The 17,048-nt window shown below is 39.5% G+C and overlaps 1 protein-coding gene across 1 annotated transcript; it reads right to left on the reverse strand.

The window, feature by feature from the left end:
- Positions 1-2,000: 2,000 nt before the first annotated feature.
- LOC117988000 (cytochrome P450 9e2-like) lies at positions 2,001-13,889 on the reverse strand. Its single transcript, XM_034975097.2, has 10 exons — positions 13,506-13,889; positions 12,947-13,110; positions 11,189-11,305; positions 8,511-8,716; positions 6,966-7,101; positions 5,794-5,874; positions 4,076-4,294; positions 3,773-3,870; positions 3,019-3,187; positions 2,001-2,457 (listed from the first exon to the last, which is right to left on the reverse strand). The coding sequence occupies exons 1-10, from the start codon at positions 13,712-13,714 to the stop codon at positions 2,291-2,293; spliced, it is 1,566 nt and encodes a 521-aa protein (XP_034830988.2). The 5' UTR covers positions 13,715-13,889; the 3' UTR covers positions 2,001-2,290.
- Between the last annotated feature and the right edge of the window lie 3,159 nt (positions 13,890-17,048).

The following is a 17,048-nucleotide window of genomic DNA, read 5'->3' on the forward strand; positions in this document are numbered from 1 at the left end:
AGTGGGATACCTATGTAAGTTAGAAGCGACTAGCGATCCGCCACGGCTTCGCACAGGAAGCTTATTACAAACTAGCTGATGCCCGCGACTTCATCCACGTGAAATTAGGCTTTTTAAAAATCCCGTGAGAAATCTTTGATTTTCGGGGATAAAAAGTAGCCTATGTCACTCTCCAGGTCTTCATCTATACCCATGCAAAAATTACGTCAATCCGTTGCACCGTCGCGACGTGATTAAAGGACAAACCAACAAACTAACAAACAAATACACTTTCACATTAATAATAAGGGTACTGATATCAGTGATATTTCGAAGAAGAGGTCTGACGAATGGCTTGATTTAAATAATTGCTATCGCTTACGCTTATGTATTGGGCCACCGTTCATCTTTTATTCAATTGATGAAACTATTACCGATGTAAAACTGTAATCGAGTGTCCTCTTAAAATATCACTACCCCTATTGTAAATGCGAAAGTGTGTTTGTTTGTTGGTTTGTTGGTTTGTCCTTCAATCACGTCGCAACGATGCAACGGATTGACGTGATTTTTTGCATGGTTATAGATAAAGACCTGGAGAGTGACATAGGCTACTTTTTATCCCGGAAAATCTCTCCTCACAAAGGGACTATATGTACAACTAATTAACTTATTTATTTATTTCGTGAAACCTTTTTGTAAATTTTTAGCCTCCCTGGCGCAGTGATGAGCGCTGTGGTCCCGGGTTCAATTCCCGGCAGGGGAAATTTTGAACTTTATAACTTCCGCACGAACCGTCTACCTACTTTTCAGTTTTGTAACTCCATCTCTACATATTGTTTGGCACCGCTTTGGCACCGGCTCCAAAAATATTATAATAGAACTACAATAACTCTTGCATGCATGGTATTTTCGGTAATCAATTATTATTATTTTTAATTTTTAGTGTACAAACACGGTTAGGTATTGTAGCCGGTTTTCATTTTTTTTTTTAAATCACAATTTTTAGTGGCCCCCTGTATTAAAATATGCTATACCTGGTCAAAATCTATTGTATTATATAAGTTATTACACTGATCGCGAGCAATCTTACTCTTATCCGTTGAGGAGTTCCATCTTCGAAGATAGATAATGATTCATCTTCGAAGATGTTCATCAGATCTTCACCAAATTTATATGGGACCACCTTGGAAGTATACCCTTTCAAAATAGAATAATTTTCAAAATCGGTTCAGGTGTCTTCGAGTAATCAGGGAACATCCGTAAAAAAAAAACATTCCTACGAATTAAGAAACTCCTCCTTTTTTTGAAGTCGGTTAAAAATAGACTTTAACCTCCTTGTTTTAATGCTCAAGTTTGTCCATATATTTACAGCCAGCACTCCAAGTCGAAATATTGCGAAATTAAAATCTGCGGAACTGATATTTTGACTTCAAAACCAATGACAGTTAGGTCCATTTTACTTTGACGTTATTCTGTTTCGATTTTCGAATACTATAAACTTTGGTGAGTTGTAAAATCAGTTGTAAAATAACTCTGTAGTCTGTACGTAATTTCATCAAAATCGGTTCAACTGTTGGGCCGTGAAAAGCTGGCAGATAGACGGACAGACAGTCGTCGGGGTAGTTAGATTTCGTTCTGGACTTAGGTGGTACACCTGTACGCTTAGTATAAGATTTTACGTCTCACCAACGTTGCGGGAATTCGAGAGTCGAAACACAATAACTTCAAAGTAAAATGGACCTAAATAGCCTTGAGTTGAAGTCAAACAACCAATGCCACTGATTTTAATTTTGCAACGTTTCCTCTTGGAGCGCTGGCTGTACATGTGTAGACAAACTTGAGCTTAAAACAAGGCAGTTAAGATTCAGGTTACTATAACGCGAAAGTGTTATGTTATGACCCTCGAATACTATCATCGTTGGTGAGACATAAAATCTCGTACTAAGCGTACCGTTACAGAAAGCATACTAGACCCTTTATTAAAAATTGAACCTCGATAGTAGGGTTAAGGAACAAATTTTGAAAGTAATAGTAATAAAAAAAATTGTTTTGATAACCTTTATTATCAAAAGACCCTCAGACCTTATTGTATAATTTTAATTATATTATCCAGCGAAAAATAATGCAAATATTAAAAAATAGCGCATGATTATACAAAATAGTAATATAGACGTGCTGTTTATAACTTTAGATACTTCCTGTTGCCTGCGACTTTGTCCGCATAAATTTACGTTTTTATGAAAATGATTTCTATCATTACTATTGATTTATGATGAACTTTGTATAGGTTATCGATCTATCGATCGGTTGGTTAGGTCCTAGGTTCCAACCGAACCCAGGACCCGTTCTTGGGTGTAATGTTAAAGGGGTGCGGCTGCAGCTCGATGGGGTCCATGGTCTTCGCACACTTCACTGTCTTGAAGTTCAGCACGAGGTCGTATATCATAACTTTCAGCTCCATAAGGGCGAATCTGGATCCTGCAAAGAAGGGATATTTTTAAACTGATCAGTGGCACTTAGAGATTCAGGGAAACAGAAATTCGGAGAGAGGATTTTGTTTTCGCACAGAATTGCAGAATTCGCACACCTTTGAGAACCTTATGGATAACTCTCAGGCATGTAGGTTTTTTTTTTTTTTTTTTTATTCAGATACAATAGTTAGCCCTTGACTGCAATCTCACCTGGTGGTAAGTGATGATGCCTGTGAGTGGTGAGGTTTCCTCACGATGTTTTCCTTCACCGTTAAAGCAAGTGATGTTTTAGTGCTTAAAACGCACATACTTAACTCGGAAATGTTAGAGCCCTGCAGAAGCGCCTAATCTCCTAGTAGGATTTCTCCTGGATATCGGGATTAAAACTTGCCAGTTTGCCTGTTTGGGAAATGTGAACTCCTAGTACACTTTTTCCTGGATAAGATAAAAACTAGACGTAATAGGTTTAGAATGCTAGTTATATCTGGGGATTTTAGAATCTGAATAAAGCCTGGTTTAGAGCTTTATCTGGAAATCTATTTATTAAACTTGTAAGAAGAACTCTTACCGATGCAGATCCTAGGTCCCATGCCGAAGGGCATGTAGGTGAAAGGTTTGATGTTGTGCTTGTTCTCTTCGGAGAACCTGTCCGGATCGAACTTGGTCGGGTCGGGGTGGTATTGCTCGTCCATGTGGACAGAGTTGACTAGGTTGTAGACTACATCGCCTTCATTTAACTGTAAATAAGATACAGTGGATGGTTAATCCAAACTTATTATTATAAATTCGGAAGTGAGTCTCTCTGTCGGTCTATCTGCTAGCTTTTCACGGCCCATCCATTTACGGTACGCGGCAGAAAATAATGTACATCGACCTTTAGAGAGAGGTAACGGTTTTGTAGAGCACTGTCTCTTTCGTTCAGACCAACAAAACGTCATAGAGGTATAAGTGACAGAGACAACGCTCTACAAAGCCGAAACGACCGATCTCCTCTAAAGACCGATGTACTGCCGCATACTGTAACCGATTTTTTTGAGATACAGAGTTAGTTTACATCTAAAGGACAGACGTACCTACTTTTTAACCCGAAAATGGAAGACTTTCCACGGGATTTCAGACCCATACAAAAGTATGGGTAAGCGATTTTTATGAAATTCGGTACAGAGATAGCTTACATACTGGATACCGACATGTACTTTTTATCCCGGAAAATCAAGTTCCACAGGGTTTTTGAGAAACCTGGGCCGAACCTGGGACCTGCGACACTGCGCCAAGGAGGTCGTTAAAATGACATCTCTAATGAACCTCTTAGGGTAACTTACTTGCACTGGCTTGCCGCCCTCTCTCGGTGGGGGTAACTCGTAGGGTTTAGTGCAAACCCTGTCCATGATAATAGCAACTGCCCATTTCCTTTGCGTTTCTGGAATTCACAAAAGTATTATAGCGTCTCCTGAAACATAACTTCATCAACATAACTCAATGTTAATAATTGGTCTTCCTTACATTCCAAATATACGAAGAACATAAAACAACAGCTTGCAAAGTTTACTTTTCATAGTCTGAATAAAATTCAAGTCTTGAACTCCAAAAAATTCAAGTTGATTTATGTTATAAAATGTTCTTACCGCATAACACGCAGTCCAAGTATTTCAAAGCAGTGAGGTTGTCATAAGTCAATTCCCCGTGCTTCTCCTTGAAGCTTCTGATCTCCTGGTACAATTTCTCCTGGACATCCGGGTTGAGGGCCAGCTCGTGTACGCACATTGCCAGGGCTGAAGCAGAGCTGTCGTAACCGGCTGCAAAGAAGAGAAAAACTTGGCCCGCCAGCTCAGTTTGAGTCCACTCTGAAAAAAGTAATAATACGGGGTATGAAAGTTGAAAAGTTGGCGGTGCTAAGATTTGCCCTAAATGGTTAGGCAAACTCTGAGGTGTATTATAAATCTCATGCAAGAAGATCCCAGAAGACATATCGGAGATGTTTTATCGAAAAATCCTAGTACAAATGGTTGTTTAAATGATTAGAATGGTTGGAAATGATGTTGCTTTAACAGCTTTGGTAGTTCTAATAAGTTTTACGTGTAATTGTGAAATGGTGACAGTAAGGAACGTATTTTCACGGACTCGGATCGGATGAGTGCGTAACCGCCGTAAGAATACAATTATGGTTCCTATCAATTTTGAATAAAATATGGCTTTGACTCATCTTTGACTTTGAGATTACGTACTCTCATAACTTTTTAACGTTGAAAGCATTATGAACTTGTGAGTTTTGGCCACCAAATTTACATGAAATATTTTTGGTGGGATTAATATTCTTAGAGTATTGATCTAATGTTTGTTTCGCCTCGCGCATAGTACTTACCAGCTATTACGTCAGAATCAGATTAAACTCTCAAATCGAGTACCTAACTAATTAGTTGGTAATATGTTGTTTTATTTTTCTTAATCCAATCCCAAAACCAAATTCCCTATGATAACTATATCGATAAAACGTGACCGCTACCATTTTTATTATACCTACTCGTATAAATATTTACATCATTATATTTATTTAATACATTTAACCTGATTTAAAGGAGATTAATAAACATGAACTATCGAACAAAACTGTGTAATTGCACAATATAAAGTATGTATGTACGTATATTCTTTATTGCATCACAAAACACAAATGACAGGTTACAAAAAAGAAATCCTAAAAAGTAGATACAAAAAGAAGGTCTTATACACGGTGAAATTGTAGTGGTTGACTTCCCGCGGCAGAACGATTTGCCCTCAGTAATACTATCGAAATTTTGAGTTAAACTTAAAAAATACAAATGTTTTTGTTTCGAAATAATTTAAAAAAAATCGACAACTCGAAAGTGTGAGAAACAACAGTAACTCCCTAGACGTAACGTGAATATTAGGTAGGTACATCCACTCGAACCGCGCTGTCAATAAAGTAAAAAAGTTCAGAGCAAAATAAACTCTCGCGCGTAGTGATACGGCATAAACTAGCCTGCACGCACGCGGTATCACTATTGGTTCGAGGTCTCATTCGATTTTTGTTTTTCTCGTTTGTAAATTTGACATTTTTGACTCTAGTAATTTTTTATATTTATAAATCGATTGTAATATCACGACAAAATCATTTTGCTTCGGGAAAACAACCATTAAAATTTCAGCGTGTATATTTCGGGTTGGAAAAATAATCACTTAAACTACAAAATGAGGCAAATGGTTCTTGGTATTGGATTGTATTTAGGTAGTATAACAATAACGCTAAGTTTTTGCTAGCGTTCTGGTTACACCCTGTATAATAATTTATCAAATACGTTGTATGGTGTTGCGATAAACTTACGCCTTTGTACTGCTTTTGGTTTGAACGTGTCGTCGGTAGTCGACACATTGTCGCTTGCATCATAATCATCTTTTAAAGTTCCTGTAAATAAAACAAAACTTCACTATAAGTACCTTAGTTTATAAGAACTTGTGTTCTTCTTTCTTTACTCTGGGCTGGTTTCCGCACTTAAATGTTTTCGTCTGTTGTGCGAAAAAAACCTTGAGTTATTCTACTATGTATAAAACAGTAATAGTTTTTAGGGTTCTGAACCTCAAAAGGAAAAAGGAACCCTTATAGAATCACCTATAGAGTACTTCCCGTTGACCTAGAATCATGAAAGGCAGGTTGGTAGGTAAGTAGTTCTTATAGCACAAGTAAAGGAAAAAAATCAAGAAACCGTGGATGGAAGAAATTTGTGGTTAGGGAGTAGGTACCTACATCACAAAAAAATATTTAAATATGTTCATTTTTTTTTATTCATTATAGGCAAACGCTTAATCGCAATCACACCTGATGGAAAGTGATGATGCGGCGGCGGATTCATGAATTAATAATTAAGTATTTGAATTTTCAATGTTAGATAACTTAATATAAAGTGGGGTGACATAATATGAAAGGGGCTTACCTGTAAATTCTAAAACAGATTATTATTTATTTTTATGCATAATAGTCTTTGATTTATCGTGCAAAATGTCGTAAAAAATACCGTTCCTTCCCCCCTCCCCCCCCCCTTCTCCTCCCCTTATCTCCGAAGTTAACCAGTGAAAAATCTGAAAGAATTATGGTCAATAGAAATTAATATATAATTTCATTGAATCTCAGTGAGTTTTGAACCTTAGATTGCATGTACCACAATGTGAGAGCGCAGTCTTTAAAAATAAAATTCCATTCAAAGGGTTTAATAAAACTGCCATACCCCTTCCAGGTCCGTAATCTTAGATTACGTCCTGTAGCCCTACCGCGGTTGTTTGACAGCTACAATGTCACGATCGCAATCATCTCTGATTGGTTAATGCTCGTTCACTATTGGCTACAATGCATTGTTGCAACAAGAATTGCACAAATTCAGCCAATCAGAACAATTGAGATTGTAATAATGATTGATGCAGGTTTTAGACAATCGCCCTACTGGTGAGTTTGCAGTCAAAGGCTCACTTGTATCTGATTTTTCAAAAAACAAACAAACTTACCTTTAGACGCCTCCATCAACAACTGTATCATATCTGGTCTCTCGATGTTGTTCTTCTCCCTGTGCTCCATCGTGCTCGTCACCAGGTGGTTGAAGAAGTCCATAGTTTCGGCCGGGAAGACTTTTACGCCAAGTTTCTAAATGATTAAAGAGCGTGGATTTGCAGCTCGCTTCAGGCGATGCGTTGGATTACATTAATTTTACTTTTAAACACGGCCGGCATAATAGGGCCGATTCTCTTGTACACGATCTCTAATCTAAACTAAATTAACAGGTCTAAATCTAGTGCTGACCTTTTCCGCAAGCAACATTTTGAAAGGAATAGCAATAGATTTTAGACGTGCCATTTTAGTTTAGTTTAGAGATTGTGTACAACGGAATAAGCCACAATATTATCTCTACATAGTATAAAATAAAGTCGCTTCCCGCGTCTGTATGTATGTATGAACGCGTAGATCTTGTAAACTACGCAACGGATTTTAATGCGGTTTTCACCAATAGATAGAGTGATTCAAGAGGAAGGTTTATAGTTATAGTTTAATTCTTACAAAATTAGAGATCTAGACAAATTGAAGTAATGTAAATTAGGTCGGAAAAAAATCCTCTCATTTGAGAGTTTCCGTGGCAAATACACCTCAATGACACCACATTAGTATCTACATTGCACCCATGCGAAGCCGGGGCGGGACGCTAGTATCTAAATATATCTAAATATATAAAAGGAAAAGTTGACTGGCTGACTGATCTATCAACGTACAGCTCAAGCTACTGGATGGGTCGGGCTGAAATTTGGCATGCAGATAGTTATTATAACGTAGACATCCGCTAAGACAGGATTTTGGAAAATTCAACCCCTAAAGGGATAAAATAGGGGTTAGAAATTTGTGTAGTCCACGCGGACGAAGTCGCGGGAATAAGCCAGTATTGTTATAAAGGCATACTGAACCAGTGGTAGATGTATTTAATAATTCAAAAGCATTTGTAAAAATTTAATTGAATAAAAAATATTTATATTCAATTCTATTTTGAAAGATAAATAAAAGACAAACAATAATCAGATAGGAAAAGTTCGCTGAGTGACTTTGAGCTTTCTTATGAAGCCCATAGTTAGCGACCATGTCTCGGATCCATATGACGTCATCACTGGCAACACGCATTGTTCGAGTACTTTGGTCTTTTAGCTTACTTCATCATCATCATCAACTGATAGACGTCCACTGGTAGACATAGATCTCTTGTAGGGACTTACACACACCGCGGTCTTGCGCCGCCTGAATCCAGCGGCTCCCTGCGACTCATCTGATGTCGTCCGCCCACCTACTGGGGCGTCTTCCAGCGCTGCACCTCCCGATGCGACGTCACCATTCCACCTTGGGACCCCGACGTCCATCGGTTTTCCGAACTATGTGCCCTGCCCCTTTCCACTTCAGCTTCGCAACCTGTTGAGCTATGTTGGCTACTCTAGTTCTCCTACAGATCTCCTCATTTCTGATTTGACCACGTAGAGAAACTCCGAGTACAGCTCTCTCTCCCTTTTGGTGCTTACCTTAGATAAGTTAGGGAAGACAGCAATAAAGAAGAACAGGAACCGCTGCCAGCCGGTGAACTTGAACAGGTCCTGCCCTGTCTTGTAGAACTTGTTGTCCTTGTCGCGCACCGAGTCCATCTGCAGGCCGAAGGCGGCGGACGCGATGACGTCACTCGTGTAGCGGCGTAACAAGTCCTCGACGTGAATATCTTCACCGATGCAACCTATGGACAACCAGATAGATTTAAAGCGTCGATAGTTCAACGGTAAACAAAATCAGGAGGCTGACTAATCTTTTCACAACGACGGCTATCTTTAAGACCGAGCTGTCGTGGTTGCGGCTTTTTGGGCTGCCCATGTTTGAGGTGACCGTCGACTCGAGGAGGCTACGGCTACCTTTAAGACTGAGCTATCGCGGCATCACGGCATCGTACCAGAACGCTAAATCGCTTGGCGGCATGGCTTTGTCGATAGGGCTACTACTACTAGCCACCACCAGACCAGACCAGAAATTTAGAAATTATAAAATTCCAAACCCCTGCCGGGAATCGAACCCCGGACCTCCCACTAATAATACAACAACGCTTGCAACCACTGCACCAGAGAGGTCGTTGTTCTGTTTACTCTGAAAGAAGTTCAACTACAGTCGAATTTTTGTTTTTTGACTTTTCCAGTGTTACCAGATTTTTATGAAAAACTAGCTGCCCCGGCGAACTTCGTACCGCTTATTTTCATTCGATTCAGTAAAACCTGCATCAATCATTATTACAATCTCAATTGTTCTGATTGGCTGAATTTGTGCGATTCTTGTTGCAACAATGCATTGTAGCGAATAGTGAGCAAGCGTCAACCAATCAGAGGTGATTGCGATCGTGACATTATATCTGTCATTCTACCGCAATCGAGCAGCTGCAGGGCGATTGTCTAAAACCTGCATCAATCATTATTACAATCTCAATTGTTCTGATTGGCTGAATTTGTGCGATTCTTGTTGCAACAATGCATTGTGGCCAATAGTGAGCGAGCATTAACCAATCAGAGATGATTGCGATCGTGACATTGTAGCTGTCAAACAACCGCGGTAGGGCCACTGGTTCATTGACTCATTCACATGACACAACTGAACCACATACATAACTATAATCTTAATTTCATAATTCATAATTCATTTATTGCATAAGTGTCAGTGTAAAAAAGATGTTACATAAATTATTAAGTAGGTACATGTCACAATCTGCCATAATATAATGGCGTGCAATATTAAATATAGTACATTATAATTTTAGTAATCAATACAGAAAATAGAAAATTTACAATTCAAATAGGTATAAATGAGTAAGAATCATGTCAATCATAATAATATGTTATTAAATGCCGAAAAAACTATCCTTATCCTCTTTAAAATTAAACAAGTCATTTATATAATGGTTTTAAATACTCATTAATCGAATAGTAGCATTTCTCTAACAACCACTTGTTTAAGAATGATTTTAGTGAAGGCAGTCGCATTACTTTAACGTGGGAAGGAAGCTGTGGCCCTACCGCGGTTGTTTGACAGCTACAATGTCACGATCGCAATCATCTCTGATTGGTTAATGCTCGCTCACTATTGGCCACAATGCATTGTTGCAACAAGAATCGCACAAATTCAGCCAATCAGAACAATTGAGATTGTAATAATGATTGATGCAGGTTTTAGACAATCGCCCCGCTGGTTAAATATGCTTATTGCCATGCAATATGAGTTATTTTGAAATAAGCATTAATTTTGGTATCATTATTTTACGATTTGACAGCTAATGTCAAAACGTGTTGATTAATTAAAATTTCGACTATAGATTTTGTGTCCGTTCAGTCCTTCAAATGCGGTTTAACAGTGATAACAGCTGCTTAGTTGATTCTTGGCCGATGATATCACTCCCGTCCCCTTCGTTGACCTTGCGTGTGGTATCAATTATTGTGTTTTTTTGTTTTCCGTGGGTTTTTAATTAATTTCATTAATTTATTATTCATGCATTCCAATATTGATTATATAAATTACTATGCAATTATTTTTATAATTGGGTATTTGACTAAGTACATCAAAAATAAATTATTTCTCAGTGATTATTAAATAGAGGGTCTTCCAAAATACGTAAAATCCACGCCCTTTGTTGGTTTTAAGTGTAATAAGTAATAACCATTTTAAATTATCGATTAAACTAAAAAAGCACGTCAAATGATTGTGACGTCACACACCGGTATTTCATAGAATATCGCATACTAAGAGCGCGTTTTGACGTTTGACGAAAAGTTACTGATTTGACTAGTTGTCAAATACCGTATTACAATATTGAAACCCCGTTGGGGCACAGCAGTTATAGCAGTTTATTATTTTATTAGGTAACTAGCTTATGCTCGCGACTTCGTCCGCGTGGACTACACAAATTTCAAACCTCTATTTTACCCCCTTAGGGATTGAATTTTCAAAAATCCTTTCTTAGCGGATGCCTACGTCATAATAGCTATCTGCATGCCAAATTTCAGCCCGATCCGTCCAGTAGTTTGAGCTGTGCGCTGATAGATCAGTCAGTCAGTCAGTCAGTCAGTCAGTCACCTTTTCCTTTTATATATTTAGATATTACCATAGGCACTTATAATTTACACAATTTTTTTGTGTAGCTAAAGAACCAGCAAAAACTTGAGCAAGCAAGTACCTTTCAAGTGGTTGACGATGTTGGCGCTGATCTCCGTCATGAAGGGCAGCATCTTCCTCATCTTGGATCCGGTGAAGGCCGGGCTAAGGGTAGTGCGCATGTCATGCCACCTTTCACCTAAAATGCATTATTTTATTTAGGCGGTAATATAGTCTAGTGATTGATGTCGGCCTCCTTTTCAGTTGGTCTGGACTTCGATCTCAGGCGCGCAACTCTAATATCTTGGAACTGAAAACGCACATGGCGTTTTAAGATAAAAAAATTAAGCAAAAAAACAATGCAATTATACGAGGTGTAGTATGATAATAGGTACTGTGTCAAAATATAGTATTAAGAGATAGTATAAGAGTAAAAACTGAAACAAAGCTTAAAGTTACAATAGAAACTTTGCTGTAGTACTTATGCCGTTTTGATCGAATTATTTTAGCACAATATTTTAGGCCGTTCTGCTTGGAAATAAGTTCAGATTTGTACCAACATAATAACGTTTAGATTTAAAAAAAATTTTTGATAAGCGTAATCAAACCGTTTTATTGACCAGCTAGGTGATTCTCTAACTCAGTGTCTAACACTAAATGATAGCCACCGAGGTTGGTTAGTTCTACATTGCTGCTTCACGGGGTGATATTAAAATATTTTTCGTAAAAAACCTTCAACGAATTAAAAAACTGGCCAAGTGCGAGTCAGGCTCGCGCAATGAGGGTTCCGTGCTACAGTCGTATTTTTTCGACATTTTGCAGGATAATTCAAAAACTATGATACATAAAAATAAATAAAAATCTGTTTTAGAATGTACAGGTGAAGACCTTTCATATGATACCCCACTTGATATAGTTCTCTTACTTCGAAATGGAAAATACTAATTGTTAGTTCATGACCACAATTTAATATTTTTTTGTGTGATGTAACCACAAATTCACGGTTTTCAGATTTTTCCCCAAATGTCACCTATAAGATCTACCTACCTGCCAAATTTCATGATTCTAGGTCAATGGGAAGTACCCTGTAGGTTTCTTGATAGACAGACAGACAGACAACAAAGTGATCCTATAGGGGTTCCGTTTTTCCTTTTGAGGTACGGAACCCTAAAAATGAACTCCGTGGCTATCATTCAGTGTTAGAAACTGAATTAGCGAATCACCCTGCTGTTCCTTACACATCACTTGCTTTTACAGGGAGAAGAACATTGTGAGGAAACCTTCATGCCTGATAGTCTCCATAATGTTCTAAAAGATGTGTGAAGTCTGCCAATCCACACTTGGCCAGCGTGGTGGATTATGACTTCTGCCTGGTCTTTGGCAAGAAAACTCCTTCTATATTATGACTAAATGAAAGGGAACATGCCCCTCAGCAATGAGGAATACGATTTAGAGAGAGATAGTTTGGGTGGATTAAATCTATGATATCCCCCATTTAAGGGAGCGCACCTCCCAGCCACCCAGCGCTCTTACGGTCATTCTCACCTGCACGCGGTGCCCCCTGCTGGACTACTGACGAGGCTCTGGCGACCGACAAATGGCGGTACAACCACTCGAGCTGGCTAGACTGGATAAATGACACAGGCCGGTGTCGGGCAGCAGCGAAACCGGTGCGACCAGTCTAGCCCTGCGATGACCAACACGCCTGCCCAGCGCGGTCATTACGGGCAAAACCTTGTATGGGAGCCTTACAAGAGACCTATGTCCAGCAGTGGACGTCTATTGGTTGATGATGATGATGATGAAATCTAAGATGTTTAAGCCGTCATGAACTGTGTACCTTTCATCAGAAACAAGCTTCCTCCAAACAATGGGTCAACCTCCTCAGGAAAGAATTCCTTGTGGTCGACAAAGTGATCGAAGTCCTTGATCGTGATGGCTTTCATCAGCTCCCGGTCTCGGATGAGGAGGACCGGAGCCGTGCCGTCTATGTAACCTACATACCTAAACAAAATATTATATATATAAATACTAGCTGATGCCCGCGACTTCGTCCGCGTATAATAACTCAAAAACTATGTATGATGCGTAAAAATAAATAAAAATCAGTTTTAGAATGCACAGGTGAAGACCTTTTATATGATACCCCACTTGATATAGTTATCTTACTTCGAAAGTTGAAAATACTAATTATTAGTTCATGACCACAATTTTTTTTTTGTGTGATATAACGGTGTAAATTCACGGTTTTCAGATTTATCCCCTAATGCCAGCTATAAGCACCTTCCTGCCAAATTTCATGATTCTAGATCAACAGGAAGTACCCTGTAGGTTTCTTGACAGACAGACGAACAGACAGACAGACAGACAGACAACAAAAACCCTAAAAACATACTCACTTTTCATTAGGGAAAGCCCGATACAACGTATCTAAATCATCAACCATATGACTCCTTTGAATCGTGGAATTGAACACATTCCCAAAAATCGGTACCCCGGGTAAGTACTGCACTCCCCTATTGTCGAAATAGTAATGTACCCTTTTGTACAGGTACAAAAAGTACGCAAGTAACGCGGTTAAAAGGGAGACTATAATTTCGACGATCATTTCGACTCAATGTCACTGATGTACTAACAAGTAACAACTAGTACTTAGCTATCAGAAATTCGTATCAAACCAAGTTTTCGAACGAGTATTTAAATTTAAAGTTGATAACTTGGCTAAAGTAACGAGGGGTGGCTGGTGAAGTTATCGATATCTACAAGTATGTCCTTACTAACTGGATTGGCCATTACAAAATTAATTTTTTATGCAAGTTTTTTTTAATTATTGTTTCAGATACCCTTTGAAGTTAGCCCTTGTAATCTCACCTGGTGGTAAGTGATGATGCAGTCTAAGATGGAAGCGGGCTGGAAGGAGTATGGCAGTTTTTTGAAACCAGTGCCCTTTTTTTTCTCTCGTGAGGAAAATCCATCATGGATACCACCGGCCACGGGGGTGCACAATGGTTATGTCGGACTCCTACCGACTAAAAATCTCACACAGCACAAGGGACCAACGACGTCTCGTTACTCCGCCAGCGGATGTCCGCCGCAGCAGACCCACCACTGGGGCACTCCGTCTCCCCAAACACCGTTAGAGGCATGCCGGAACCACAGCACGTCAACCAACCTGAGAACCACACCGTGAGCGACGGACCGCCCCGTGTCCATCATCTACAGATCCTCACGAGGCCTAGGGCTCGCGGGGAGGGCCATACCCTCTCCACGTTCCCCATCCTCACCATCTCCCTCGCCCGTCACCAAACGAGACAGGCGAGAGACCGTTGGGGCAGCCAGTGTTTGGATGGGTGATGAAACACTCATTAGTCATTACCATACCACCCACCACAGCCACACCCTGCGCTCCTGGGGCTAGCCCCCATGGGTGCGTCTACTGCGCCCTCTGCTCTCTCAGAGGGACGCGCGGACAACACCCCCTCCTTGCCAGGTCAATTAGCCATCCATGGCTAACAATATCCCGTGAAGAGAAACTTTTAACCATGTTACCAGGGTACACCGGCCCAAGCGCTGCTCTTCCCCCGGAAGGGACTCGCAACACTCAGGCACACGGGGAGGTTACCTAGCTGGTACCCCAGAAAGATTATACCCTGGATTAGCACACAGGCTACTTTTTATCCCGGAAAATCAAAGAGTTCCTACGGGATTTTTAAAAACCTAAATCGACGCGGACGACGTCGCAGGCATCATCTAGTACCTACTTGATATAAATATGATTATTGGTACTTAAAGGGAAATATTGTGGAAATGTATGACAAATCTGTATTTAACAAGCGAAACGCTAGCAATAAGGGAGCCATCAATAAGTTGGTATCTGATCGCGTAAACAGCTCCTATCCCGTCATTCTGGCTCACGATGTTTTTCCTTATCAACATTGACTTACCCTATATTTTCCCCCGTCGAAGACAGATTTTGTGATGAGTAGGGTAACTATACCAACCCTCATTTCAAAGATTTTCCGAAGCTTAATTTGTTATAATCTATATTATATAAAACTTAAAGTCCTGACGGCGTAGATAGAGTAATAAAGGTAGATACGTCTGACGGACTGACTTTCTGACTGACTGAACGACTTATTTATATAAGCGACAGCATAAACCGCTGGTTAGACATGAGGGTGGAGGTGGGGTGGTGGAATTTGGAGGGTGTATTCTTAATAAAGAGTAGGTATCCACTAAGAAAGGATTTTTCGAAATTCCACCCCTAGGTGGGATAAATGGGGGATGGAAATTTGTATGAAAGTCCGTCATTTTTGAAGTTATATCGATTGAAATTGGTATTTAAGGTTTCGATTAAAAATAAAAAATACGTATTTCATGATTTTTGAAAATTCTACTACCAAGAGGGTTGAAAGTTTGTATGAAAGTCCGTGCATGAAAATTGGTACTTGGGTTTTCGATCACAAATGAAGAAATACGTGTTTCAGGATTTTTGGAAATTCAACTCCCACCTCGATTTTACAAATTCCACCCGAGCCGGGGGCGGGTCAGCTAGTTTGTTGATAAAAATTCATTAGGAATCACAGAAATTATTTGAAGACTGTCCTCACATTTGGAACGCCATCGTCACCCCAGCATGGTGACTTGTAATCATATTATGATGGATGTCTCCGCTCCAGTCGACGCGAGACATATTTATCTCCTCCAGAAAACAATTTTTTCCAACCCTACCCCGAAACTCGGGAAGGGCGGGGGAAATAACATTAATCAAAATGTATATACGAACTAGTGACATGATCGGCAGCTGATTTTGTTATTTACTAGTTTTTGTCGATAACTTTTTCCTGTAGCATACGGGGTACGGCGTTTCCACGTTTCGGCATTGACTTATATATTACTTCATATGGACAGGGCCATTGAACAAACTCGTCGTGAGTCGTTCAAAGAGGTGGCGCTGATTTATTTGGTTCCAAAAATGTAAAAAATTTTGTTCGCTTGGGCAGATCTTATCATTTATATCGATGCCCGCGCACTATTTATTTTTCATAAAAATCTGGTAGCACTGGAATTAAATCAAAAAACGTTGTTTAGTTAAAAATTCGAGTAGGTATGGATCTAGATAAGTTATTTTGGTTGAGTACCCACCTCAGGACGCTGGCTCCTTTTACACCCCGATATTACAATTGCGATGGCATTTCGGTGGTGTGGAACCGTTAAATCTCACTTTTGCATTGACTTATACATTACTTCGTATGGACAGGGCCATTGAACAAACTCGTCGTGAGTCGTTCAAAGAGGTGGCGCTGATTTATTTGGTTCCAAAAACGTAAAAAATTTTGTTCGCTTGGGCATATCTTGTCATTTATATCGATGCCCCCGCACTATTTATTTTTCATAAAAATCTGGTAGCACTGAAATTAAATCAAAAAATGTTGTTTTGTTAAAAATTCGACTATAGATCTAAATAAGTTATTTTGGTTGAGTATTCTTTGATATTCGGTAGATTTCCAATAGATTTTTCTCCTTTCCACAAAAAGTAGGAACCTGATGAATCAATATAACGATTCCGCGCGCTCATTGGATCGTAAAGGCATTTGCATAGCAATGAGTCGCTATTAGAGCGGTTGGGTATTACGGGTATTACCCACCTCAGGACGCTGGTTCCTTTACGTCCCGATATTACAATTCCGATGGCATTTCGGAGGTGTGGAACCGTTAAATCGCACTTTTGAATCCATCCACATCGAATATCGACGTCCTTTTACTTTTTATTGCGGGCTATTCCAAAATCCATTTTGGCTAGTTCTTAGTTTTAGCCTGAAACTAACTTAAGCTCGCGACTTCGTCCGCGTGGAGTACATAAATTTCAAACCCCTAGTTCACCCTTTTAGGGATTTAATTTTCGAAAATTCTTTCTTAGCGGATGCCAACGTCATAATAGT

This window comes from Maniola hyperantus, chromosome 13 (assembly GCF_902806685.2).
Source record: "Maniola hyperantus chromosome 13, iAphHyp1.2, whole genome shotgun sequence".
Taxonomy (NCBI): domain Eukaryota; kingdom Metazoa; phylum Arthropoda; class Insecta; order Lepidoptera; family Nymphalidae; genus Maniola; species Maniola hyperantus.

What these genes read in the sequence shown, in the direction of transcription:
- LOC117988000 (XM_034975097.2), bottom strand. Translation starts at nt 13,714, where the DNA reads ATGATCGTCGAAATTATAGTCTCCCTTTTAACCGCGTTACTTGCGTAC. An exon ending in AAGCTTGTTTCTGATGAAAG is followed by an intron (nt 11,306 to 12,946) that starts GTACACAGTTCA and finishes AATGCATTTTAG; the next exon opens with GTGAAAGGTGGCATGACATG. An exon ending in CTTGGACTGCGTGTTATGCG is followed by an intron (nt 3,871 to 4,075) that starts GTAAGAACATTT and finishes TGTGAATTCCAG; the next exon opens with AAACGCAAAGGAAATGGGCA.